Here is a 27,712-nt window from a genome sequence, read left to right as displayed (position 1 = left end):
AAATTTGTCTTGGGCATCGAGATAATACACATAAAACATTCAGGTCAATCAGTCATAGATACAGAACAGAGATCACATATCACATGGCAAAGAAGCAAACAAGAAACATACAGGTACAGCACTTTCCCCTATTCCACATACATAATCAATCTATTTTGTAAACGTTTTTTTCTGTAATGTTTCTTTCTTCTTGATTTAAAAATGGACAAATGTTGATTTTTAGTTTGTTGTTCTTTAAAAAGCTAAGCAATTGTTTCACACCCAGAGTATTTAAATCAATAGATGTATCACTGCGCTAGTGCAGGTTATATAAACAATAACACCTCCAAAAGTTTAGAGCAGCAGTCAGCAGTCAGGAGTAGGAGTTTGGGGGTGTTTTTCAGAGCGACTTGCTCAAAGCAATATAGCTGTTAGCTTACAGCAAAGCTATGGGTGTGTACGACAGTGTGGGTGTAATGAATCTATATTTATTGTTTGATATTTCAACCAATAAACTTGAATAAGGAGCCCGTAAAAGTAATTTAGTCTTGGTCCACAACTCAAGGCTGAAATGTGCCTGAGGGAATGGTCATCTTAAATGTGTCTACATCTTTATTAGCCTTCCAGTAACAAGCAAGGATATACAGCCTGCTATCCATTTATGTGAATTAGTTGAGCATGTTTTCCAATCATTCTAGAAAGTGCTTTTACAGCTTACCACCCTTGTTGAACTTTTACAGAAACTTTAAACTTCACATGGTTTCTGAACGTTATAATTTGAATGTTCCTTACCATTTTTACGCCCAGGTGACCAATAAGGTGGAGCTGGAGCCCAGGCAGTTTGTTGATTGGATGCGTCTGGAGCCCCAGTCCATGGTCTGGCTTCCTGTCCTGCACAGAGTGGCTGCTGCGGAGACGGCCAAGCATCAGGCCAAGTGCAACATCTGCAAGGAGTGTCCTATTGTTGGCTTCAGGTAAGCACACACACACGAAATAAAGAGTTTGCATATAACGGACCTCACACACACAAACGCAAAATGTGGCAGTGTTCTGTGTTGTTCTCTCGAGGTTGAGCATAAAGGGCAAATCTGCTCTGGAGGCCAGGCATATAACTAAATGTCAACAGCTGATACACCACTGGCTAAATACCATCCGGTGGATTGCAAGGAAACATACACACATACTGACAAAGACAGCAATATGCTCACACACACACACACACACACACACACACACACACACACACACACACACACACACACACACACACACACACACACACACACACACACACACACACACACACACACACACACACACACACACACACACACACACACACACACACACACACACACACACACACACACACACACACACACCCATAGCTGCCTTTGCATCAGTTGTTTCTGATCTTATCGTAACAACAGGTAGAGAAACATGTGTGTTGCTTTACAACAGCTATAGGCAAGGCAAGGCAAGTTTATTTATATAGCACTTTTCAACACAAGCAATTCAAAGTGCTTTACAAAAAACGAAAGACATTGTCCATTTATCATAAAAAAAATGGTTCTTTCACTTAGCAGTTTTGCAGCGAGAAGCATTTTCCGGGCCTGGTTATATGTGTTACATTATCCCAAGTGAAGGAGGGTTGCTGGATTGTCCCCTTCAGGTTCCTTGCTTTGCCAGCAGCAAGAGAAATACAGTCAGACATTTGATGAAGCACACGTCTGCCAAGTTCTGGCGTTGATCGATGAGAGGGAGCGATGGAGGAAGGAGAAAGGCAGAGAGCACGGACGAAGAAGAGGAAGGAAAATGCGTAGCAAGCATTTTGTAGATTTCATTTTTCCTCTTGCAAGAAGCAGGAGTTTTCAAACTAGCATGGTACATGGGATTGTCCAAGAACTCAAACTGAATTTCAAGGACAGTGTGTCAGCAGATATGATAAATGTCAAATCAAGCCACCATATATGGTTTGGAATGTTAACAAGCCAACAAGCCACATTTAACATGCTCCATTTCTTCTGTATTGAAGCAAGTGTGTCCTGAACATATGTTACAACAGCTTTTTTACTTTGTGTTTGATCTGCTAACAATAATTAAAATGCAATAGCTTCTCCCACAAGAGGCCAGTTTTACAATAGACCGTTCATGGTGTTTTGAACTTGACATTTTGTTGTACTGACTAAATTGGATGTTCACATTTATGTTTTAGAGCAGTTTTATTGCTCCAGTTATGTCTTAATATCTTCTTGGTTATGGCATCTTATTGCTATCTAATTCAGTGATCCCTAACCAGGGGTCAAACATTGTGAGTACTTCTTCAGTCGCCACTGAACAATTGTGGTGTAGCTAAGGTTATTAAAAAAAAGAAGGAAATTAGGACTTGATATAAGAATGTTATGAACATAATTTTGTTTAAGTGTTACGTTGATATAGTATAATTAATGTCACAACATGTACACTTGGCTGCTGAGTACATACGTCCCATCTGTCTAAGTGGTAACATTATTATAATATCATTAATACACTTATTTTTTGCTATTGGTATTATTTCTTCTTTTGTTATCCCTATATCAAACACTACTGACCATACAGTATTTTTATAATTTTTGTCTGTGAAGCATATGCCCTAAAATCTTGCACGGGAGCTTAATAAAAATCACTTTTTAACAGATAACGGATATCACTAGAAGACCAGACAGTGCATGTCCCATCATTAACCAAAGTTGTTAGTGTATAAACCCATGAATTAAAGGTCTTTTCAGCACCTTAAACTGTGAAGGTGAATTAACGCCCCCTCCTCATAGTAATATGCTGCATGTCAGTATGTAATGGCACATTTGACTTGGCGTTGTCGTGTGCGCTGTTGCATTCTTTTGATATATGGCCGTCTCGCAGCTCATCAGTCAGCTAACCTTGGGAGAGCTTGAGAGGAGCGAGAGAGAGATAAAAGACTTAAGCTATTATGTGTGAATGGCTCCTGTCTCAATTGAGCTGTTAAATGGCCTTCTGGCTACAACTGCTGCCAAGGACAACATCCTGACAGTTGTTGTCACGTTGTTGTGTTTTGGTGGAAATCCAACTGTCTACCACACTGCCAGCATGTTGGAATGGTGTGTGTTTGTGTGTGAATTAACACACGTGGAGGATTGTGTGAAAGAGTGACTGGAGAAATCAACAGTTCTCCATGAAGCCTTAGTGTAGCCAGGAGATTATTCATGATGAAGGGTGACATATGTGCGTGCACAAACACACACACACACACACACACACACACACACACACACACACACACACACACACACACACACACACACACACACACACACACACACACACACACACACACACACACACACACACACACACACACACACACACACCTTGAGGGCATGAAAGTGACATGTACACACACACTACGTCCAAACTTTAGTATTCTCACTTTTCACCTTCCTTTCTTTGCACTCATCTCTCTATCTAGGTATCGCAGTCTGAAGCATTTCAACTACGACGTGTGTCAGTGCTGCTTCTTTTCTGGGCGCACAGCCAAGGGTCACAAGCTCAACTACCCCATGGTGGAGTACTGCACACCGGTAAGATAGTAACACACACACACACACACACACACACACACACACACACACACACACACACACACACACACACACACACACACACACACACACACACACACACACACACACACACACACACACACACACACACACACACACACACACACACACACACACACACAGATGGGTGTACTACAACTTATCTCATATGTCATTTCATGAATTACTGCTTTAATGAAGGCACACACATTCACAACTACTTCAACACATTTATACCCATTTGATATCTGATTCACCTTACGCTGAACTGATTTTTAATTGATATTTGATACTCAAGTAGCCTATATGGACAGCTCAGTGTTTCACCCATCTTTGATGGATAAACCATGAGTATCAGTATAATGCTAAAACAATGTATTGATGCAGTTGGGTGCGAATGCAGAGGGATCTAGCAAAAGAAAAACTCCTTTTAGAAGACTTTCATACTGTGACAATGCATGGTCAAGTGCTTCTTCCTAGAACATTATTTTGTAGCATGAAAGCAGTATTTGTACCATTTAATAGCCAATAATTGCAGGAAAGATTAAAAAAACTATCTCTACCTTTTTGTCGTCTCTACACCCGTTATATCTTGTAGCATTTTGGGAGTCTGATGAGTCTTAAAACTCATACATCTTAAACTGGACTACTCTGTTAGTATTTAAGCGTTATACAAGTACCTGACCCACAACGCTCCAAAACATAGCAGTCGACAGGTAAATGCAACCGAAAGCTTGAGGTAGTGAAATCCAATACGATTGAGTCATTCTCCCCAGAACTCAGAACCATTTAGCCTTCTAGAGTTTTTGTTGAAGCGTTTCATTTAAAGTTCTGCAAGACATTTTTATTCCCTCACTGTGTGTAGGTGCCAAAACACTACTTAGCTCAAGTTCATTATTTGTATTATCATTATTATTTACGTCACCTTTATTTGCTTGTTGAGCACTTCCGGTAATTGTCACATGGGTATGGTTTGGTTTATAAGTTACCTGTTTGATGTCGAGTGCACATGACAGAGGGTGAGCTTGTGCTGTCATTTTTTCTGTTGACCGTTTTGTCCATAGTTACTATGTTTTGATTTTGTTTATTAAATATCCTTACAACTATATTGCTTCTACATGGACTTTCTTTTCGAAAACGCGTCACAGTTTAAAGCCAAGTTTAGCCTCTCAGCGACTCAAATGTAACTGGGTATTGAGCCGCCACACTGTGATTAAGGCGGGTTGACATTACTCCTGCCACTACGTCCTACTTTCCTCGCAGTTGATTTCTGCAACTTGTTCCACAATCAAGCCTCCCGACAGACCCCTGGCCCAATTTGAATTTTCATGAACAAATGGTAAAATGTTCGTGGCTCTCGGAGGTCTTCTTAGAATCACTGCCAGAAAGCAATATTTCACTTTACTACTACACAGAGAGAAGAATATTAGAAGGGCGAGAGCTTGGGGAAATTGAACATTGCCCTTCTTCTCAATGAGGATTGCACACTTGTGGGCCAACTCATTTCAATGTTGCTTAACGTCTAACTTTGAGTGACTCGAGTGGAGACGTTTTTTTCATTTCTGTCTTTTAATTTGCTTTTTCAATTTTGCAAATGGGATAGATATTGACTCTGGGAGAGTAGCTGGAAGGAGTGGTGATCATTCTTCCCTGAGTAAAGAAGCCCAGCAGCTGCCGGCCACGACTTTGAAAACACTTTTTTATATTCAGCTACAGTAGGCTGCAACAACAAAGACTTAAAATGTTACATTACATTGTATTTAGCTGACGCTTTTATCCAAAGCGACTTACAATAAGTACATTCGACCAGGAAGACACAACCTTGAAGAAAACAGAATCATATAAGTACATCAGGTTTCATAGAGCCAAGCATTTCAAGTGCTACTCAACTAGCTATAGATAAGCCAGTCCTTTATTAGTATATAAGTGCTCTGTTAGCAGTTCTTTGTTAGTCATTCTATCGCTCGAGGTGGAGTCGAAAGAGATTAGTTTTCAGTCTGTGCCGGAAGATGTGCAGGCTTTCAACTGTCCTGATGTCAATAGGGAGCTCATTCCACCATTTTGGAGCCAGGATAGCAAACCCACGTGTTTTTGCTGATGGGAACTTGGGTCCCCCTCGCAGCGAGGGTGCAGCGAGTCGTTTGGCTGATGCAGAGCGTAGTGCACATGCTGGGGTGTACAGTTTAACCATGTCCTGGATGTAGGAAGGGCCAGATCCGTTCGCAGCATGGTACGCAAGTACCAGTGTCTTGAAGTGGATTCTAGCAGTTACCGGAAGCCAGTGGAGGGAGCGGAGGAGCGGCGTGGTGTGGGAAAATGTAGGAAGGTTGAAGACCAGACGAGCCGCTGCATTCTGGATGAGCTGCAGAGGTCGGATGGCACATGCAGGTAGACCAGCCAGGAGGGAGTTGCAGTGGACCAGAAGCTGCGTCGCTTTCTGGGTCAGCTGGGGACGTATCCTCCTGATGTTGTAAAGCGTGTATCTGCAGCAACGGGTTGCTATCAGTTTGTTATCTAGGGTCACACCCAGATTCCTTGCAGTCTGGGTCGGGGAAACAACAGAGGTGCCGATGTTGATAGTCAGGTCAAGAGTGGGACAATCTTTTCCCGGAAGGAAAAGCAGTTCAGTCTTGTCAAATGTTGGTTTAAACGTATTACTTAAAGGGGACCTATCATGCAAAATGCACTTTGTGATGTCTTTTATACATACATATGTGTCCCCGGTGCGTCGGGGAACTCACACAGCGTCAGAAAATAAAACCTTCTCTCTTTTCCTCCGTACCCAAATCTTTTAAAAACAGGGGTACAACGAGCGGATACAGATTTACATCCGCTATGACGCCGGCAGACCCACAGAAAGTTGCTATCAGAAACAATGCCTGACGTGTTTTGGACGTCTTTGTTTACATTAGCAAGCATCTCTAACGGCCCGTCCACACAGCGGCGTGCGTTGACGCTTGCCGGCGGGCGTGTCTGACACTCGACCAACAACCAATCACATGAATCTCCCGCCCCTGACACACAAGCAGCGGTTTGATTGGCTAGAGCTTGTACTGGCATATGATTCGATTGGCTGACGCCTCGCCGAGGCGTCAAAAGTTGAACATTGCTCAAGTTTGCAGCGAGACACGCCAGCTACGCTCCACGTCGCTTCCCACGATGCATTTCGGCTAAAAGTGACGTCACCGCATTCAAAGTGAATGGGGAAGCGTCAACGCACGCCGCTGTGTGGACGGGCCGTAACACTCAGAGCTAACCTGTACTGAAGAGCACAGTGTTTAAAACGCAGGAAATAAAAAAAGGAACTCACCTTGTGATAAACCTGCAAGAGAAAAAGCATTTGAGCTCCATGCTGTTTCAGAAATAATCCTTAACGTGGTTTAAACAGGATGGAGTTTTATCACACCGAATTTAACTTTATCTCCGGTAGAATTCTGATCAGGCATTAGCTCCGCCTCCTCTTCTTTATTTTTTTCAAGCTAAGGACCCAAGATCCGCGTTTCTCTAACAGGGCTGCAAAAGCGAGGTGTGAGCAGTGTGAGGCATGGCTACAATGGGTGATCGGTTTGGTATATTGAAAAAAAAACTGCACAGACATGTTCTGTATAGGTATGGCCCTACAATATATTTTTCAAATCTAGCATGATATGTCCACTTTCACTTTAGGTTGCATCAATCACTCAGGAGTCTGGAGTTTTACCATAAAGGATGGACAAAACGGTAAATTTAAAGAGGGTTCAAAATACCCCTCTATCTCATTGTGTTGGGCCACGCCACCTTTTCTGTGGCCTGGCCAATTGATTAAGTCTTCATACATTATTAGTATAGTATAAATAATGAAAGCACAACAAGGGCATTATTAGACTCTCTTTTAGAGATGGCCGTTAAACGTGCATAGCTTAGCAAATAAGATTTTGATTAGATGAGGTCATGAACATAAAGTCCATGCTTAACAAACAGATATGACGGCGCATAAACAATACTCTGTGTTCATATGGTACCCCAGTCTGTCACAAAGTTGACCTCATCCTTACGAATTGGTTAAAGGAATATGTCCTCACATTTAATTCATGATTTTTTCTTTTTGCCCCCCTTATTTTATGATAAAGTAAGGTCTGTTGCATGATTATTTTATTTGGTGTTATCAAAATAAAAAATAAAGATAAACAACACCAGAGAGACAATAATCAGTATAGCAGAAAAGAGAGGCTTGTGAGTCACAGCTGCCTGGAAGCTGTAAACAGTCCTGTGACACACTAAAAAGACAAAAGATTTTAAGCACTGAGTAATTTAATAATTCAACTGATCAGCCTTTCATTTAATTTCAAACCTTTATTTATACAGATAAATCTCATTGAGATCATTGATCTCTTTTTCAAGGGAGACCTGCTCAAGTAGTTCCACATGAAACATAAAAACATAAATAGAACAACAAAAGGACATCATACAGCATCATTTACATAATTATCCACATAAACAGGTACCAATAGCTTCCGATTGACTAGCATCCAACCGAGCTTTAAAAACATTTAGTGGCACCAGATTGTTCAGTTTCCATTTAATTTGCAGACTATTCCAAGACAGCGGAGCTGCGCATCTAAAAGCTGTCTTCCCTAAGACAGTCCTAGCAGTTGGCACATTTAATAAAACCACAGCATTCGATCTCAGGGAGTAGCCACTTACAATTTTCCGTGAGATCAGGGAGCAGATATAAGATGGAAGTTTCCCTAACATGGCTTTGTATATAAAAATGTACCAGTGACTGAGCCTCCGTACAGTTAGTGAAAGCAAACCAGCCCTTGCATACAGGGTACAGTGATGGGTTAATGCTTTACAGTTTGTCACAAATCTTAAGGCACTGTGATACGCAGCATCTGACTTGACCAGGCAATTGGCAGGTGCATTCATATATGATATACATCAAATCACCATAGTCCAGCACAGGTAAAAAGGTCACAGTGACTAGCCTTTTCCTGGCCTCAAGCGAGAAACAGGACTTGTTCCTGTGGAAGAACCCTAGCCTAACCCTCAGCTTTTTAAGCAGGTTATTGACATGAAGTTTAAAAGTGAGACAATCATCAAGCCAGATACCAAGGTATTTGTAACAGGTAACCACTTCAAGTTTTATTCCTTGTGTAGTTACAATATCTAAAACAGGCTCTGGTGTCTTTTTAGCTTTAGAAAAGAGCATTACCTTGGTTTTCTCAACATTTAAAAGAAGCTTTAGTTCAGAGAGCTGAGTCTGAATAGTGTTAAAAACAGCCTGTAATTTAACACCAGCCTCCTTAATGGAGGGACCTGCACAGTATATCACGGTATCGTCCGCATAGAAATGTAAAGTAGCTTCATCCACATTTTCGCCTAAACTGTAGATGTAGATGGAGAATAAAAGTGGACCTAAAACAGAACCTTGGGGAACACCATTTGAAATGTTCAACCACTCAGAAGACAGCCCATCAAAATGAACACATTGGGACCTTTTAGAGAGGTAGTTTACAAACCACCCCACTGCATGGCTGGACATGCCTATACTGGCTAGCCTCTGTTTTAAAATGTGAGGATCGACGGTGTCAAACGCTTTTGAAACGTCAATAAATAGAGCTGCACAACTCTGCTTATTATCTAAGATACTCGCCACATCATTCACCACTTTCATTGTGACAGTGATGGTGCTGTGTTGCTTTCTGAAGCCTGACTGATGTTTAGACAGGATGTCATTTGTACATTAAACACCTTTACCTGTTCACTCACTAAGCGTTCAAGAACCTTAGCCAGAACTGACAACTTAGAGATTGGCCTATAGTTATTTAATAAGGTGGCCTTCAGAAGGTGAGATCAGAGGGTGTGTGCCAATTACAGAGGCATCACACTACTCAGCCTCCCCGGGAAAGTTTACTCTAAGGTACTCGAAAGGAGGGTCAGGCCGATTGTCGAACCTCAGATTGAGGAGGAACAATGCGGATTCCGTCCTGGTCGTGGAACGACGGATCAGCTTTTTACTCTCGCAAGGATCCTGGAGGGGGCCTGGGAGTACGCTTATCCGGTCTACATGTGTTTTGTTGACTTGGAGAAGGCGTATGACCGGGTTCCCAGGGAGTTACTGTGGGAGGTGTTGCGGGAGTATGGGGTGAGGGGGTCTCTACTCAGGGCCATCCAATCTCTGTACTCCCAAAGCGAGAGCTGTGTCCGGGTCCTCGGCAGTAAGTCGGACCCATTTCCGGTGAGGGTTGGCCTCCGCCAGGGCTGCGCTTTGTCACCAATCCTGTTTGTAATATACATGGATCGGATTTCGAGGCGTAGTCGTGGGGGGGGGGGGGTCTGCAGTTCGGTGGACTAAGGATTGCACCACTGCTTTTTGCAGATGATGTGGTTCTGATGGCTTCATCGGTCTGCGACCTTCAGCACTCACTGGATCGGTTCGCAACCGAGTGTGAAGCGGCTGGGATGAGGATCAGCACCTCCAAATCTAAGGCCATGGTTCTCAGCAGGAAACCGATGGACTGTCCACTCCAAGTAGGGAATGAGTCCTTACCCCAGGTAAGGAGTTCAAGTATCTCGGGGTCTTGTTCTCGAGTGAGGGAACAATGGAGCGTGAGATGGGCCGGAGAATCGGAGCAGCGGGAGCGGTATTGCAGTCGCTTTACCGCACCGTTGTGACGAAAAGGGAGCTGAGCCAGAAGGCAAAGCTCTCTGTCTACCGGGCCATTTTCGTTCCTACCCTCACCTATGGTCATGAAGGATGGGTCATGACCGAAAGAACGAGATCGCGGATACAAGCGGCCGAGATGGGTTTCCTCCGCCGGGTGGCTGGTGTCTCCCTTAGAGATAAGGTGAGAAGTTCGGTCATCAGGGAGGCACTCGGAGTTGAGCCGCTCCTCCTTCGCGTCGAAAGAAGCCAGTTGAGGTGGTTCGGGCACCTAGTTAGGATGCCACCTGGGCGCCTCCCTAGGGAGGTGTTCCAGGCACGTCCAGCTGGGAAGAGACCAAGGGGTAGACCTAGGACCAGGTGGAGGGATTATATCTCTTCGCTGGCCTGGGAGCGCCTTGGGATCCCCCAGTCAGAGCTGGTTGATGTCGCCAGGGAAAAGAAAGTTTGGGGCTCTCTGCTGGAACTGCTACCCCCGCGACCCGACCACGGATAAGCGGGAGAAGATGGATGGATGGATGGCCTCCCCTCCTTTTAGCAAAGGCAGGACATATGCTGACTTCCACAATTTTGGAATTGTGTTAGTGCTGAGGGAGAGGTTAAAAAGAGAAGTAAGAGGTGGAGCAATAAAGTCTGCAGCTATCTTTAAAAAGAAAGGATCTACGTTGTCACGAACAACATCAACAGTAAAAGGGGTAAAACTAAAAGGGTTTTCCAACACACGTTCTTCAGAGTCACATACTGTAGTGTTCACAGAAGCAGAGTTAGTGACAGAATCAAATAGAGAACCACAGGAGACAAAATGCTCATTAAAACAATTTAGCATAGTAGCCCTGTCCGATATAGAGCCAGATGCTGTGGTAATGCACGGAGGTAGCTCATTACGGATATCGCCGGTGGATAACGATTTAATGGATTTCCAAAATTTTCCAGGATTATTCCGATTCTTTGTGGTTACTGACAGATAATACTTAGATTTAGCACTTTTGACATGTGAAGTGAATCTATTTCTTAGCTGCCTAAAACGCAGCCATTCTACCTCTGAGCCTGATTTCCTAGCCTTTGCCCAGGCCTTGTTTCTCTCATGAAGGAGACTGGACAGATTAGCAGAAAACCAAGGATTGTCTCGTCCATTTACTCTAAATGTACGCAGGGGTGCATGTCTATCAAGGATCTCCATAAAACCAAGATAAAAATAAGACCATGCGGTTTCTACATCAGCACACAGATCGATTTTACCCCAATCAAAATCAAACAGATCATGCACAAAACCCTGCTCCACAAAATGTTTTGTGTCTCTCTTAATGATAATGCGAGGTTTAACCTTTTGGACCTTAGTGTCCCTAATTGTGGCTACAACACAGTGATCACTCAGATCATTTGCAGATTGTCTGTGACAAGGCAACTTTAAAGGTATGCTCTGCGTCTGCCAGAAAGCAATCCAAACGTGCCACCATCACTACTTTGAAGAGTGGCTCTGACAGCAGCGTACTGTCCGCAGGCTTTTCAGCACAAACAAGGATAAAGGGATCAATGAATGGCGCCAAATACTAGCAAATGGTTGAGGACAGCTTGCTTTGCAGTTGCCAAACACGTTAGACAGGTGCCAAAGCTTATGTTCTGTTTGAACAATGCCCTTGAGCATACAGTCAAGTGAGATCAATACTGGAATAGCTATAAAATCCTAAAACCTTGAAAAGCTTCCACTTGATTTCTGCTGAATAGTTGTAATGTCACTTAATAAGCACTGCATATCCAAGTTAGAGGAGCGTATTTACCTGCAAAGTATTCTACAGGAAAATACTCCAAAACAGCAGTTCTAACCTGTTTGGTTTAGTCAAGATCCAAATGTGCAATACCAGCGAGAGGAAAATCAAATATAACTGGAACAACATTTGAATCCTTGAGTTCATCTCAACTTTATTAGACACTCCTGTTTCTCTCTCTTTCGTCTAAAAAGATCAGAATCGTATATAATTGTATTTACCCTTCCCCCCCATTCTCAAATCAAATTGGTTGCAGTTTTATATGTTCAATCCCGTATTGAATAATGACTCTACAAAAAACTGATTTTGCAGAGTTAAAGACTGATAGTGACTTTAGTGATCCTCAGTGCGGTCATTTAATAAGATTTGTTCTCACATCTTTGTCGTGCTGTCTACTTTATGGCCACAATATTGCTTTTTTTTTATTAGGTTTTTATTTTTATGTGTGTCGCATTTTCATAGCTCTAATGGGATTTCTCTGTGATATTGAAGAAGCAGAATGTGGTGGGCTGCTGTATTGATTGCTGTAATTTAAGTGTTTTTTTCCTTTCCTAAGTGGAGATGTTGTTTGGATTCCACTGTGTCTGATGGGCTTTTGCTGTCACACTCTGTCAGGGAGCGTCCTGGTGACGCACACGCTGTAATGTCAACATCTCCAATTTGATTAAAGCTGGGGTCTTCATTTCTCTCTTTTACCTATTATTTTTTTAAGGCAAAAAAACTCATCTTAAAAGGATAAAAAAAGTGTCTATTAAACCACATGAAGGAGCTTATGTAAAGACAATTACACTATGACGCACACAAATTCTCTCCCAGCTTTAGTATAATTGTTCTATAATTGCCTTTAGTGTGCTCACACGAAACACAACATGGCACGGATTAGTCACTAAGCCAAGTGAACTCAATTGTATGTTTATTTACGCATCTGTCAACTGTTGGAGTAATATTAATTTGTGGCATGTTCAGTGGTGGTTGTCTGAATCCTCTGCTAAGGGATTTCCCCCCCTCCGGGCACACTGTTGTGGTAATTTTTTGTTTGCTTGCAAAGCAGAAACCGCTTCTGCAGGAAGAACACCTTTGCTAAGTATCTAATTAACAGAACAGGTTCTATTTCACACAAATGCATATGCTGCTGATGTCTGCACAAGAGGCAGTGGAAATGCACAGACATGGCTCACAAATGGCAATAAATAACATACAATCTCTGTCTGTCTCTCTCTGTGTCACTCCTTCTGCAGACGACATCGGGTGAGGACATGCGTGATTTCACCAAAGTGCTGAAGAACAAATTCCGCTCGAAGAAGTACTTTGCCAAACATCCACGGCTGGGTTACCTTCCAGTGCAGACAGTTCTAGAGGGCGACAACATGGAAACGTGAGTAACACTTGAGTGTCTAAATTAAACAGAACAGAGCTCAGATCAGATTGGCTCAAGTACAATAAGACTTTTTATATACAGGTTGACTGACTGAAACAGAATCCACCCTCATCTCAATCATGCATCACATACCTTTCAGCGTTTGTAAAGTCACTTCAATCCCAAGTTAAAGAGATGTTGTCTTCAGTAATGTCTAAAGTAAAGTCTTTAGTAACAAAAGGGATATAAATCAATACCGTAAAAAATATATGAGCTTAAACCGTGGGACAATAGAGCTCTTACAGTACTTACCCATGACATATTTTTGGCAACAAAAAAGATGACTGAACATTTAACAATACAGAGAAGGAATTATAACTTGGAAAATAGATTATTTTACTTTTACGCGTCTTTAAAAGCAGGGCTGATTGTGACAAAATGCTCTAACTGTGTTCTTAATTATTACTTCAGTGATTTAGAATTACACATCAGTATCATTCAGGGACAAAGGAGAGACAGATTCAAATACGAATGTTCAAAATGATTGCTGATGAGTCTGAGGTATCCTGACAAATGCTCTGAAACCGCTTTATGGCGGCTTTATTAACTCCATTATAACTGCTCAGGTCAGAACGGCTCTAAAGTTTCTCAGCTCCCTGCTCCCAGCTTGTAGATCAGGATTTTTTATGTTGACCACGTCTAAATCTTAGAGCCGATTACTTGAGTAATAAAATCTAAATTATTAATTTTCTCTGACTTGAAGAAACTTCCCTAGGGCCACACAACACATCATACCCCCCTTGATTGACTTTTAATATGTAACATTCCTGGAGAGCTCCTTTTAAATGTATCTAACAGTCAAATCTCTGTCATAAATATCCACACATGCGCTCCAGTGTGTTGGGAGCGTTAATTTCCCTCTCAGTTCATGTGTTTATTTACCTGTCGGTCCAGTCATTACCAGGCGTCGCGGCTGTACTGTACTGTAGATCTTCTGTCTGCAGCACCTGGCCCGGTGACTACGTCTGATTTATGCCCCTGCTCCTGCCAGCCGTAAATCCCCCTGGAGGGCCGTTTAACTCGGCTCACATTATGCAGGCGCCCCCGGTGGGCTGCTCGTCCTCCCCTTCGGAGTGTGTGTCTGAGGCCCCAGCCACACGAGGACAAAAACGGCCGTTTGCATTACTGTTTAGTGTCATATAGACCATTCGGCCACACGAGGACGACCGAATATGGCACTAAACGACTGAGGAAACGATAACGGGTCCCAAGGTGGATAGAACGGCATACGCAACTCTCTGGGGGGTCAAACGGCTCCGTGTGTGCACCCTATCCGAACATTTTCAGATCACTGATAGTGATTGCGCAATAGCCCCGCCTCTCCCCACCTCTTCTGCTCACCTCCGCTTACCCCGCGCCAGTGCTGAAGTGTTTCGCCAACAACAACAATGGCGGATCGCAGAGTTGCTATCGTGCTCCGGACGCTATTGACCATGCTACAGTTGTTTGTGCAACATCTACAGCAGATCCTCCATCAGCAAAACACACACTTCAAGTCAGATCATTCATCACCCTTAGCTATTTTAATTACCTCTCAAACTCCCTAAACTAGTTATAAATATGTTTATTTTTACTGTCGGCCGGGTCACTCATTACTGGATCAGCTGCTGCATGAGACACTGACGCTGTCCGAAGAGAGGGAGGAAAAAGAGAGGCTCCGTGTATTTTATCATTATATTATATAGAGTCGTTATTCATTTGTTTAAAGCTCAATAAATAACAAAGAAGACCTTTGACCGGCACTTTTATAATTTTGTCCGGAAGATTTAAACTTTAATACACGTTGACTGGCGAAAAACTCTGCCCGGTTCCCTCGGCCCTCACCGCGGAGAATAAACAGAAGGGCAACCATGACAACCATGCTTATTCGCTGCTTTTGTGGAGGAAGTTACAGCGCCACATACAGGCTCCTGCATATGTACTGCAGCTTCTCCAGCGGTTGGAGCTAAACGGAGCGGTCTCGTGTGGGCAGACACTATCCAGATAACTATTGCGTGTGGACGGAAGCTTGTTTGCGATTGCGTTAATCCTATGCGTTTAGCCGTTTTCGTCCTCGTGTGGCCGCAGCCTGAGTTGTTGCCCTTTCGAATACCGGCCCGCCTGCCCCTCGTGCTCCGAGACAGTCACTCTTTTTTATTCCTCATTTTATCCATCAATCTCTCTCCTTCTCTTCTGCCTGTCGGACATTTCTCGCTCAGGCTCTATTACTTTTGAACAATGTCGTTTTGCATCTTGTGCGCACCAGAAACTAAAAGATGTTTGGTAATGACTCACCTGAACCCTTGCAATAGATTCTCCCCGACATCCAGTTGCACACGCCCACCTGGATTGCACCTCCTCTTTCATCCCTCCCATCCTTAGCTGCCCCCACTCCCACCTGCCACCTTGCTCCACTCTCACTTTCCTTCCTCTTTGAACAATGACTCCTGCAGAGATGCCTGTCTGATAAATGCCTCCAAAATGTGGAAGAATTGTGGCGAAAGCAAGGATCTTTTCAAAATCTGTTATAAGAGATGGGAGATTTAAAGAAATTGAAGACTTTTTCATCGGGGTCATCAAATTCTCATCTCTCTTACTGTGTAGCAGGTCTCTCCTGTTGACTGTGGGCTATCCACATGACGCCACAGGCTGAAGTCCACTATTAACAGCTTTGTAACAATAATCCTGAAGTGCAATATCGTCAATAAGATGTGGCTGAAATCTCTGATAATGCTCTGCATGGCACATTTATTATAAACCCTTATTATCACACTTAAGTGACGTTTTCCATCTCGGTGTCATTAAATGAATACTGTGATCTAAATTGAAATAGATTTTTTCTGTAATTGGAACACGGCATAAAAAGAGGAATCACACACATCATTACAGTTGCTGCTGTGTACAGTATGTTGTAAATACATATGATTTCTCCCAATGTTTCAACTTCTAAATATAAAATAGTGTGCATATTTGTGTCTTATATACATCTGAAAAATCAGTGCATTTAATACTACTTACGTCATCCTGAAGATCATGCTTAAAGATGGAAAGTAATCCCTTGCTGTGGATCATTTTAAACACTGTTTTAGGAAAACCATATGTCGCTCCATTGGTTGTCTTGATAAAGTGAACTTTTAAGAAGTAGCAGCAGAAGGGAAGTTACACAGTCTGCTGTATAATTGGCCTCCCTAATGCACTTACTCAGTCTCTCTGCTTTGCATTCTTATTTTTTAATTCCTCCCACTCTGCTTTCCACCTTGAGAGCAGAACACCACCTACTCTCTCACCTCCCACTTGTATCCTTGCTTCATTTCACGGCAGAAAGGATTTTTGATTTGTCACAGCTATGTTTGATAATGTGAAAGAACCCTTCTAGGCAAGGCAAGGCAAGGCAAGTTTATTTATATAGCACTTTTCGACGCAGGGTAATTCAAAGTGCTTTACAAAAAATAAATGAAAGACATTAAGCATTAAAAAAGAAAAGCTAATAAAATAAACATTAAGGAAAAATACATGGATAAAAGTCTAATGGTTTCCCACTCAGTGTTGGTCCTTGCTCGTTACCTTACACAACCTGATACAATACACGAGTCTCTGCTGCAGAGGCAAATTGGTGATGGTGGATTTAAAAAATGATTGGCTAAATCTTTTTTTTTTTTTTCAGCATCCAGTTTTCATTTTTCGTGAAACTCAAGTAAATACGTTTTTTATTAGGTTTTTTATTAGGTTTCTGGAGGGTAAAATGCATTTTGCACAATCTTTTTTGTTTTTAAATGAACCACTAATAGAGAGCATTGTCTCAAGCTGGATGTCTTTGTACATTGTGGTAGTAATGGTGGGTCAATGTGTGTACAGCAGGCAACACATCACACACACACACACACACACACACACACACACACACACACACACACACACACACACACACACACACACACACACACACACACACACACACACACACACACACACACACACACACACACACACACACACACACACAAACACACACACACACACATTTGTCTTACCAGCCCTCTAGCTGTCTTTCTGATGGACAGGTAGTCAGAAGGTCTTTATCCCTGACAGGAAAATAGAGGACAAGGAGAACAGAGGAAGCAGCACAAACTGTGACAGAGTGACTACCACAGCATGATAGACTCAATTGATTCTTTAGAAAGATCTCAGGACATTCACCAACAAAAAAAACCTCTGAAACCCAGTGAAACACAGACTGCACGATTTTCACAAATACATTACGAGACCATAACATGAATAAGCTCTTTGGGCAGTTTCAAGTGCTTAATGGTTGCTTTGGATACTAAAGGGGAGTGATTATCAATAGTCAGTGTATAGATGGCGGTCGAAAAATAAAGTTACAGCACGAAAGATGCTTGCGGACAGAGCTGCATAAATACTATGGAGCCTATATAAATGCTATATTGAGAATATATATATTTTACTGCTTTTTTTGCCGTCAGACAGTCTGTTCCGGCTGAGACCTGAAGCTGTTTTTATCTGTAGTTATTGATTCTCTTAAAAGCTAATCCGACCTCATTGATAAAACAGCACATCTACCTTGAAGTTGCTGTTCCACCACTGCCTTGATAAGTTAGTTTGCTTGTGTTGTGGATGTTGGTGTTTTAAAGGGATAGTTCGGATTCACCGAAGTCAGATAATAACACAATCCTATCCCATTAAGGAGCTAATGAGCAGCAAAGCGGTCCAAAGCGTATGTCTGGTAGCAAATGAGATCTTTTAGTTGTGTGCATTAGTTAAGCCCAGACTCCACATTCACTCTACTGGTAAGACATTTACTTTTATTTTAAAGGCTTTGTTAAAATGTTAGAAGTGTTCACTTTAAGCTCACCCTGTGTTAGGTCAAATATAAATGCAGAGACTATTTTTTTTTAAAACTCAGATTCTCACTAGAAAGTAGTGTTTTGATCAAGCCAATGAAATGATGATATTCATAATAGATTGGCTGATGGTGATCTTATGAGAAGAAGACGTGTTTTTCTACCACAGCTCAGCCTGACTTTTAACACAATACCAGTGAAATGTGCATTTTACAGCAGCCACATTTGTCAAGCCCCAAATACTCCCAAGGTCTCCACTGCTGTGATTCCTCCCCCTCCTTAAGTCCCCTTAATTTCAACCTTTTTTCTCTCTCATGCTTCATTTCAAATGTCATCTCCCTCTCTCCTTTTCTGTCTTCACGACAAACTTGATCCTTTTTAAGTGCATCCGTCTGGAGGTTAAAGTTAGGTCATTCTATGTCAGTCAGACGCATTTTGATGAGAGGAAAACTGTCTCTAAACCTTACAAAGCTATCCTTTTTTTGGCAATGGTGACAACTTACATCACTCTCATAAAACATTAGCAGAGACGGGGGGGGAGCATCACAAATGTTGCACCATGGGCTATGTATAGTAAGCTCAGTCTCCCTGCCGACCCCGATTTCTTGTCTCCCACCGTTTCTCTCTTTTTGTCTTTTCCGTCTCAATCCCCTGCTGCATTTAGAAATCTTCTCGCAGCTACAGAAGTGTGACTACCCTAGATGCCCCGCTGTGAGAAACACAACCACAAAGCCGCACGTCTCCCTCTAAATATCCTGCCTTCATTTGAGAACAAAAGCAAGGCAATTTAATTTCAACCTCAACTTTTTCACGAGCCTCCTCCGTGAAAATAACACATTTCTTTGTATTGTTGAGATAAGAGGGTGTCCCAATTGCTTACAAACAACAATTTATGTACAGCAGTTATAAAAATAGCTGCAATTATCACGGACTAAAAAACTGAAACATTAAAAGAATCAAAATAAATCAAGACGCATGCCCCAGGCATTCAGGTTTGTCGCATTTTCTATCCAAAATCCTTAATTAACAGCAGCTTCATTTGCTGTGTTCTTATGGACCAAATGCATCATTTTAAATCATAATGTACTGAGTAGCAGATTAACAACAACATAGGTTCTGTATATCTTTTTACTGGCTTACTTTTTCAGTTAATCTGGCTGGAAATAAATGTAGAAAGGGAATGAATTGAGGGCATACTATTCTTTATGCTGAAGGAATTGTAAAATTAAACATTTAAATTAAATGTGTGACAGCTGAGACATCATCTGACATAATCACCCCTTTCTCTTTGAGCTTCCGTACACATCATCTGGGTATATTAGTGCTGACAGTTTCATTTGCCCATTTTGACCCTTTCAAAACTGAGACAACTGCACAGTTCCTGTACCACAAGTGTTTTCTGATGCATGTTTAGATAATGTCACAGAGGATAATAACAACCACATGCAGTGTATGTATTGGTGACTGTTTTAAGTGCCTTCCCTTTGTGCTTAGTGCAGCCACTCAGCTGTTGGACAGACATTTCCTTCCTTGTCTTCCTCTACCTGCTGTGTTTTTGACCCTGAGACGATTTGTGGTACTTGACCTCCCTCCCCCCTTCCCTCCGATTCTCTTACAGTCCCGTCACCCTCATCAGCATGTGTCCTGAGCAGTACGAGTAAGTATCTACGCCACCACGACAACACCTTCGTCTCCAGACTGGAATGCCTTTTAACAACACCTCCTTCAATCCCTTCTCTCCTCACGCACATCCTAAGTCCTCACTCCTAAAAAGCCATGACTGAATTGCATGTTTCCCACCTGCCTGCCTGATCCACTGGCTGAACATGCATCCAAAAAACTCACCCACTGTCTCCTCAGCGTCACCTTCTTCTCCTCTTTAAAGCACCCAACTAGCATTCGGTTGCTCTTCCCTGCAGGGGCTGTCAAACCCATCCAACCGCTGTGCAGATCACCCTTCCCCCCCATATTTCTCTCTTTAGGATCATCTGATTTATTTTCTAGGTGATGTTGTGAAGGGCCATTACGGTTGCGTGTGTGAGCAGGCGTGTGCATGTGCCTGTAAATCTCAGTGTGTTAATGAGGTTGTGTGGGCATGCAGAATCTCATTCATCTCCATTACCTCATCCATTTCCAGGCTGTCCCAGTCACCCCAGCTCTCTCATGATGACACGCACTCCAGGATAGAGCAGTATGCCAGCAGGTACGCATCGCATTCCCCAAATCATTATCTCATCATCTCAGACGCCGCACCGCACACACATAAAGACTTTTTAACTGCTTTTAAATGTTGCATATTTAAAAAAGCCTCATTATAGAGTGAGACACCAACTTTCAAATGGCAAGTTTTTGTTATGCTTTTTAAAAAGACTTTCTTCCAAGAAGCACTTTCCATCAGTCTGTACCTATGATGCAAAAACGAGTTAGTCTAGATAAGACTATATGCAGTGGAAGTATGCTTTTGTAGCATAAGTAACATTATATTTCAGTCTTGTTATTGCTAAGGGTTACAAAATTACACTTTTGAACATTGTGTATCCGCTATTTATTATGTGGTGATCGCTCACATTAAATCCCAGCCTGATGGCTGTTTTCAGTCATCCACTGAAAACTATCCTACTTGATGTGCACAGTGGGGGATCTGCGGCCAATAATCACCAACATCACCAAACTAATGTTCTGCTGCACTGAGATTGAGAGCCTGTCATGTTTAATATAAAGATAAGCCAGATTGTTAAAACCCTAAAGTGTCACATATCCCATCTTGCCCCTTGAATGCATTTCTAATCAGTCCAAAGCTTCTCCTTTCTAAAGTGAACCAGGGTTACTTGTGTCAAAAAGCTTTCATTATGAAGGCTTTTCTGATGCAGGGCTGCTCCGTCTGGCCTGTAACCTTTCATTGGTCACACACCATTAACCTTGGCTCAGCATTTTTGCTAGCATTGTTTTATCAGCAGTGACACAGATGAGCCTGGTGAATTTAAATTAAATTTATATAATATAATAAGCTTATACATTTACACGGTGAAATGCACACAATGATGAGGTTTCACCAGTGAAATAATAACTTTAAATATCTCCCTCCATGCATATTCGGTCACAGTTCAATTTCAGCCTGAAGTGGTGTGTGTGTGGGTCGTGCTGTTAATCTGCGGAGCGGCCCGGCTGCCTCTCTGCTACAGAGTTCAGTGAATACACGCTTTCATCTGAGGAGCCGGCCTCATTGGCATGGCAGCTTCGTCTGAATGTGACCAGAAAAATGAGCGTTTCTCCACAGACACACAAACTTGGAAACATAAAAATATGGCTATGCACCTGTTATAGTAGAACACAAAGTTCTATTTGGTCGTAACTTGGGTCATGAATTTTTCTGTGGTCTTAAGATCTGCATTTGTTGACATCTCTGTTCTGCATTTTGATGAGATGATGGCGGTGTTTAAATGGATTAGTTTTTCATGAATTGAAGTTTCCATCACTGATGAGGGTTTCTTTCTCAGGTTGGCCCAGATGGAGCGCTCCAACGGCTCTCTGCCCACAGACAGCAGCTCAGCAACAGGAAGCATGTAAGTCCCCAACATTTGTATACGTTTTTCCTTCACATAACTACATGATTTCTTTGCAAGTTGCTGCACATATTAATACAAATATCTCTTTGTACATGGAGTAAAAATGCATTTTATCAGAGCAACACCAAAAGTCGAACACCATGTTGTTAAAACTTGATTTCTGAGACATCATCTTCTTGTGTCATGGTAGCCTACACAATTGGCTTCCCTGCTCTGTGTATCAAAACAGCCAAAGAAATACCAAAGAATTGCTGAAAAGAGATCAACAGAAAGGTATAACGGTTTTTGAGGGAGCAGAAGAAGTGTGCAGTGAGGGGAAAAAGACAATGGGATGTGGGTGAATACAGTAGAAATGACTTCAGTAGAAATGTAATAGATTAAAGTGCCAACAATGAGAAGTGAGAGTGATTGGATTCAGGATCTCGGATAATAACCAGTTATCTTTGATCAGAGGAGATGAGGACATGGGAAACCTGAAAAAGAAGAAATCACAAAAGTTTGGGGAAAGCTGATGAGGAAAAGGAGGGCTCTACAGTGTGTGTGTGTGTGTGTGTGTGTGTGTGTGTGTGTGTGTGTGTGTGTGTGTGTGTGTGTGTGTGTGTGTGTGTGTGTGTGTGTGTGTGTGTGTGTGTGTGTGTGTGTGTGTGTGTGTGTGTGTGTGTGTGTGTGTGTGTGTGTGTGTGTGTGTGTGTGTGTGTGTGTGTGTGTGTGTGTGTGTGTGTGAGACATGTGTCTGTCTTTTGTAGGCCCTTTTGAGTTGAAGGGCGTATTTGTTCCGTTTTCCAACTGAGATCCTAATCTGGGGAATGAGCTCTAGCGGTTCAAACGCCCTCTGAGCTCGTAGACATGTGTGTTCAAACAGAAATATAGACACACTTTTCACATGTTCTTGTCTTTAGAGCGAATAGCTTCAGGTTCTGATGTTTAGATAAGACAGTTGTAGATTTCCCTGATCAAAGATAATCAAACTCAACATGTGTGAAATTAATTTGTGCATGAGAATGTCACAGATAGAGAAATGGTGCAGAAGTTTATCTCAACAGAAATATCAAATATCACAAAGCCAAACATCTACTTTTTTTTTTTACTTAAATGTTTTTTTCAGAAGTGTTGAAAAGTGTGCTCCTGGAGATTGAAGAAGTTTTCTGTATGGTACATAGCGGAAAACAAAAACCGGTCTTGAGAGTAAAAAAGCTCAGCAGAGAAAAGGGAGGATGCCAACACCTTTGAGAATCGCGAGTGAAGATTTAAAGCATCAAGCTCCATTCTGTTGTAGCTTGCATCCCCTGCTGATTTGAAGCATCGTGTGGACCACTGCTCCCACACTTCACCCTGATCCGACCTTTCCGTGTAGAAAAGCGGTTTTAGAAACATAAGATGTTCGTTTGAAGACTCCAAATAGCCTCTCTCTGCTTTTCAACTGATCAATAGAAGGAGAGAAGAGTAAAAAAGACAAAATGTTCTGGTGGAGCAGGAGAAGGAGGATTTATTTTCCTCTCCGAGCTCTCCTAATGCGGGACAAACACATTCCCCCCACTCCTTCTTGCTCTTTTGTGCTTTGTACTCGGGCTTATTTAAGAGAAAATGCCATTATCTTTGGCAGCTCTCAAACAACACTAACGCTAATGCACACAAGTGTGTCAAGCACTAATGAGGTGAGGGAGATGATGGTTTGATGAAGGCTAATGGGTTTAACAGCAGAGGGAAAAAAAACCCACCAGAGCACATTTAGAATATAATCATAGTTCTTCACTTTCACATCGGTGTCATTTCAGGAAGATTTGCATTCGGCTTGCCTGCAAAACAACAACAACAACAACCACCTCAATGTACCTGTGAAGATAAAAGTGAACAATCCTCCAAGAACAATGTAAATGCCAAACACAAAAAGTGCATTTTTTCAGCACCATTCTTTGACAGAAATTGCGTTGTACCTATCTGCACAGAGCACACGATAGCCCATGGGTTCTTACTGGATATTAGTACACATTTGTGTGTAATGCAAAGCAGTTTTAGTTACTAATACATTAAACGAGAAACCAAGCTCTCCATAGAGAACATGTGGATGCAGAGACACTACTGCACTTTTATTTAATAACATATATTTAACAGTGCCAGTAATTAAAATGAAAGATGATCTACTGTCAATGTGTCTGATGTTGTAGCGTACTATAGGTTGTACGTAGAGAAAATTAACTTATTTGAATAAATCCCCATGTACATGTTCTTAATTTTGACTGAGGGTGAAATAACATTTGGATAATTTAATTTAAAACTGCTATCCGTGATATGAGTCAGACATAAGTCTGCCTAATTCCCTTTACATCATTTTACAGTTATGCACATGCCAGGTCTTTCTACCAGAATATAAATGGGAAATCGCTCTCTTAAATGTCACTCTGCTGCAATCAAATATCATTCACATCACTTGTGAATGAATGAGCTGATTATAAAGGGCCAGAATTAACCAGTAGCCTTAATTATGTACAACAACTTGTCCATCAAGCCTTACTTTTAAGGAAAAAGTTACTTGTAATAATAGCAATATTGTGTTTTATAGATACCACTAAAGTAAAACAGCCCACTCAGCCATGTTTCCAAAAGAAGATGCTGTTCAATGTGTTGTCAGACGCCTGAGCCACGAACCCTTCTTCTTATTGCCTTTGGTTTGAAGTGTTTGATTGCCCTTCCTCTCTTTTTGTAAGATTTATTCTTTTTCGCCTACAGCTGATTTCATCAAAGCCTCTCTGTATATCAAACCATCTGGTTGTCTGTGTGGAGGACACACACGGACACACACAGACACACAGACACACAGACACACACACACACACACACACACACACACACACACACACACACACACACACACACACACACACACACACACACACACACACACACACACACACACACACACACACACACACACACACTGTCAGAAATGATATGAATTCTTGACACAATTGTAAAAGGGGTTTTCTTGGCAGTGTTTGAGCTTACGAAAACATGCATAGTGTAACACGGATGACTGCGTTGGCCAATTACATGCATGTTTGGCTTTCGGCTTGTTTTTTCTGATCGTTCAAAGCCTGCAAACACTGATTTGGACTCGCTGCCAGCTGTGCAGTGATATCAATAATTAGTATAATATGTGTGTGAGAGAGCTCTAGAGATAAAGTGTGTGTGTGTGTGTGTGTGTGTGTGTGTGTGTGTGTGTGTGTGTGTGTGTGTGTGTGTGTGTGTGTGTGTGTGTGTGTGTGTGTGTGTGTGTGTGTGTGTGTGTGTGTGTGTGTGTGTGTGTGTGTGTGTGTGTGTGTGTGTGTGTGTGTGTGTGTGTGTGTGTGTGTGTGTGTGTGTGTGTGTGTGTGTGTGTGTGTGTCGTGCATGCATACCAGTGGCTTCAGTGCTTTTGTCATTTTGGTCCTGCTATGCTTTTATCTTAAAGGGAATCCTTAATTAGGCCTATTTTCTCTGACCTCCAGCCAAAGCACAGTGTTGTCATCAATGCCTCGGGACGTCACCGAGGAGCGAGTCTACCCTCGTTACTTTTTTTCCCCCCAGCTTTTTTGTTTGGTTATCTTTCGCTTTCCAGTCTCTCTCTCCCAGTGCTGTCCCTTTTTTTTGGTCTTTTGATATTCTGCCCTTTATTCCTCACGCTCTCCCTTTTAATTTCGATCGCCCATTTCCTTTTAAACCTCCTTTCATCATACCCTGTCCTCCCTTCTTTCTCTTCTCCGCCTTTCATCATTTTTAGTTGTAGTCTACATATGTTTTACCTTTGGGCATAGGCAACCTTCAGATTGAAAACTTAGCACAGAGGTAAACATTGAAAGACTTTCTTTTAGAAGTCCTGCTTCATAAACAACACGTCTGGACTTCACTGTGATCAGTCTCTTAATGTGGAAGTTGCACAGGAAGCACACTTTTATCATCTCACCAGAGGTTATGATAAAAGACTTGTAGACCTGTTTCCCTTTGACTTTATCTCTCTCTGTTCTCTCTGAGCTCGGCCCAGGCAGCTGATAGTGCTGTTCAGCCTGAGAGGAGCTGCTTGTTCTGTGATAGGTAAGCTAGGCATCAGGCCCGATAATATTGTTGTAGGCTGAATTCCTCTCAGCCGCGTCCTCGCTTAACCTCCACACAAAGCACCTCACTCATATTGCAGCTAATAGCCTCAGCATTCATCACCAATAATCACATGACACTCTTCTCCCATACTGATGCTCCCTTCCTCTTTCGTCTCTTTCTTCACCCTTTTCCTTCCTCTTCAACAAGCGCTGTGCCCGAGTGTCCTTTCACTGCACTTCCTCTTCCTCCCACTGTTGAAGAGCATTTTGTTTGTGAGCCAGCTCAGCCTCTTGTAGTGCCCATTTCTTCATGTAATGATCCCCTTCCTGCTGTCCTCTGGGCCCCTCCTGCCAGCCATAATGTCCTGAAACAGCTTCCTGTTGCCAGAGCCTCACCTAATTGGTCACTCAGATTGTGCCGGACCTCCATCCCCAAACCCCAGCAGACCACAATGCCACCAATTTCCAGGTTTCTCTACAGGACAATAAGCACTTCTTCATCATAGCTTGCTCCCTTGACATCCGGTCTCTGCCAGCTTTCTCTGTCATTTATCAGAACCGCAGCACTTCCAGCATGGATCCATTGTCCATGTTAAAGTGAAATGTTTACGTGCGCTGCATATGACGGATTGTTTTACGAGTGCTTTCAGAAAGGCTATAAATGGAAGATTTGTTAAATAAATTAAGAAAAGATAAGACGGCATAAAAAAATGTTGGGGACCAAATTCATACAATAAATGGACAAGAAAGAGCGACTGGTTACATGAGATCAAAAGCAGCAGAATAAACATGGCTGAAATCCATTCATGTCATGTTCATCATTAGTGCCTTTATTTAACAAAATATGTGAGGTTGAATTTCATCCAAATCCCGTTCTTACAGAAAATTACTGTTTAAACTTGTGCTTCAAATCCCACTAGGGGGTTAGGCTTGTTAATAATAAAACCCTTTTCTCCTCAGAGTACATGGAGGGCTACTGGTTTGGCATATTGTTGCTTTTATATGAAAAGAGGTAAAAGACTAATTCTGGGAATCTTTTGTTAACGACTTTCTCGCCTCACTCCTTGGTCATGATATAGTATAATTGCTATCATCTCTGAGAAAGAGAAAGAGTTCTATTCATAACCTTTTGTATTATCCACACGGCGATAATAGCATTCGGAGTATTTTCTGAACACTATTGATCGTCTCCTATGGTGAAATTCAAGGGTGTCTTATGTAAAACCTGAGACGTTTCAGTCGGCCAGTTTACTCTCCAGAGCGTATTTGATTAATTTACTCATTATAGCTGGGGATTATGCACTCAGTTATGGTCTGGCCTTGATAAGAGTGTGTGAAACTAGTTTATAGCAAGTCAACACTTCTTTTAAAAAGGTGCCAGAAGTTCCTGCCTGGTTGTCACTGATTTAGGTGTGACTTAAAGTATGCTCCAGATTTGAGCTCAGAGAGGTAAATACAGGATCTGGCCCTTGAAGCAGGATACTTTGTACTGTAACTTGTAAAGTCAAATCAGCTTGTTGGCCTTTGCTATATACATGTATAATCACTATAAGGAGTTTTTGTATAAACAATGACCAAAAGCTGCAAAACTAAGAATCAAGTTGTAATAAAATGAGCATTTCTTTAAATCTATTGTATATGTTTATGAGTATTAGTAGACCATTTGTCAATATATTTTTGCTCTTCTAGTCCAGATATATTATGTTTAATGTTACATAACCACGGTTTCAACGTCACAGCATGACAGCCTCAGCACTGCTGGATATTTTTGACAGGCTGAAGCCATGAATAATAAAAATGGCTACATCGAGTC

At 42.1% G+C, this 27,712-nt stretch overlaps 1 protein-coding gene across 6 annotated transcripts in view; it reads left to right on the top strand.

Annotated features, from left to right (window-relative positions):
• Window positions 1–27,712, top strand: part of utrn (utrophin) — a 195,949-nt gene that overhangs the window by 155,345 nt on the left and 12,892 nt on the right. For 5 of the 6 annotated variants that reach the window (XM_034076052.1, XM_034076051.2, XM_071201962.1 and 2 more), the window contains 6 exons: window positions 787–953; window positions 3,464–3,575; window positions 13,247–13,383; window positions 19,882–19,920; window positions 20,401–20,466; window positions 21,761–21,826. In XM_034076052.1, coding sequence (XP_033931943.1) covers window positions 787–953; window positions 3,464–3,575; window positions 13,247–13,383; window positions 19,882–19,920; window positions 20,401–20,466; window positions 21,761–21,826 — 587 coding nt within the window. The remainder of the gene's footprint in view (window positions 1–786; window positions 954–3,463; window positions 3,576–13,246; window positions 13,384–19,881; window positions 19,921–20,400; window positions 20,467–21,760; window positions 21,827–27,712) is intronic. The other variant, XM_034076053.2, reaches the window with a different exon arrangement.

This window comes from Pseudochaenichthys georgianus, chromosome 24, assembly GCF_902827115.2.
Source record: "Pseudochaenichthys georgianus chromosome 24, fPseGeo1.2, whole genome shotgun sequence".
In the NCBI taxonomy this organism is placed as follows: Eukaryota; Metazoa; Chordata; class Actinopteri; order Perciformes; family Channichthyidae; genus Pseudochaenichthys; species Pseudochaenichthys georgianus.
Note: the sequence above shows the minus strand (reverse complement) of the source record. Positions and strands in the feature narration are given on the sequence as shown.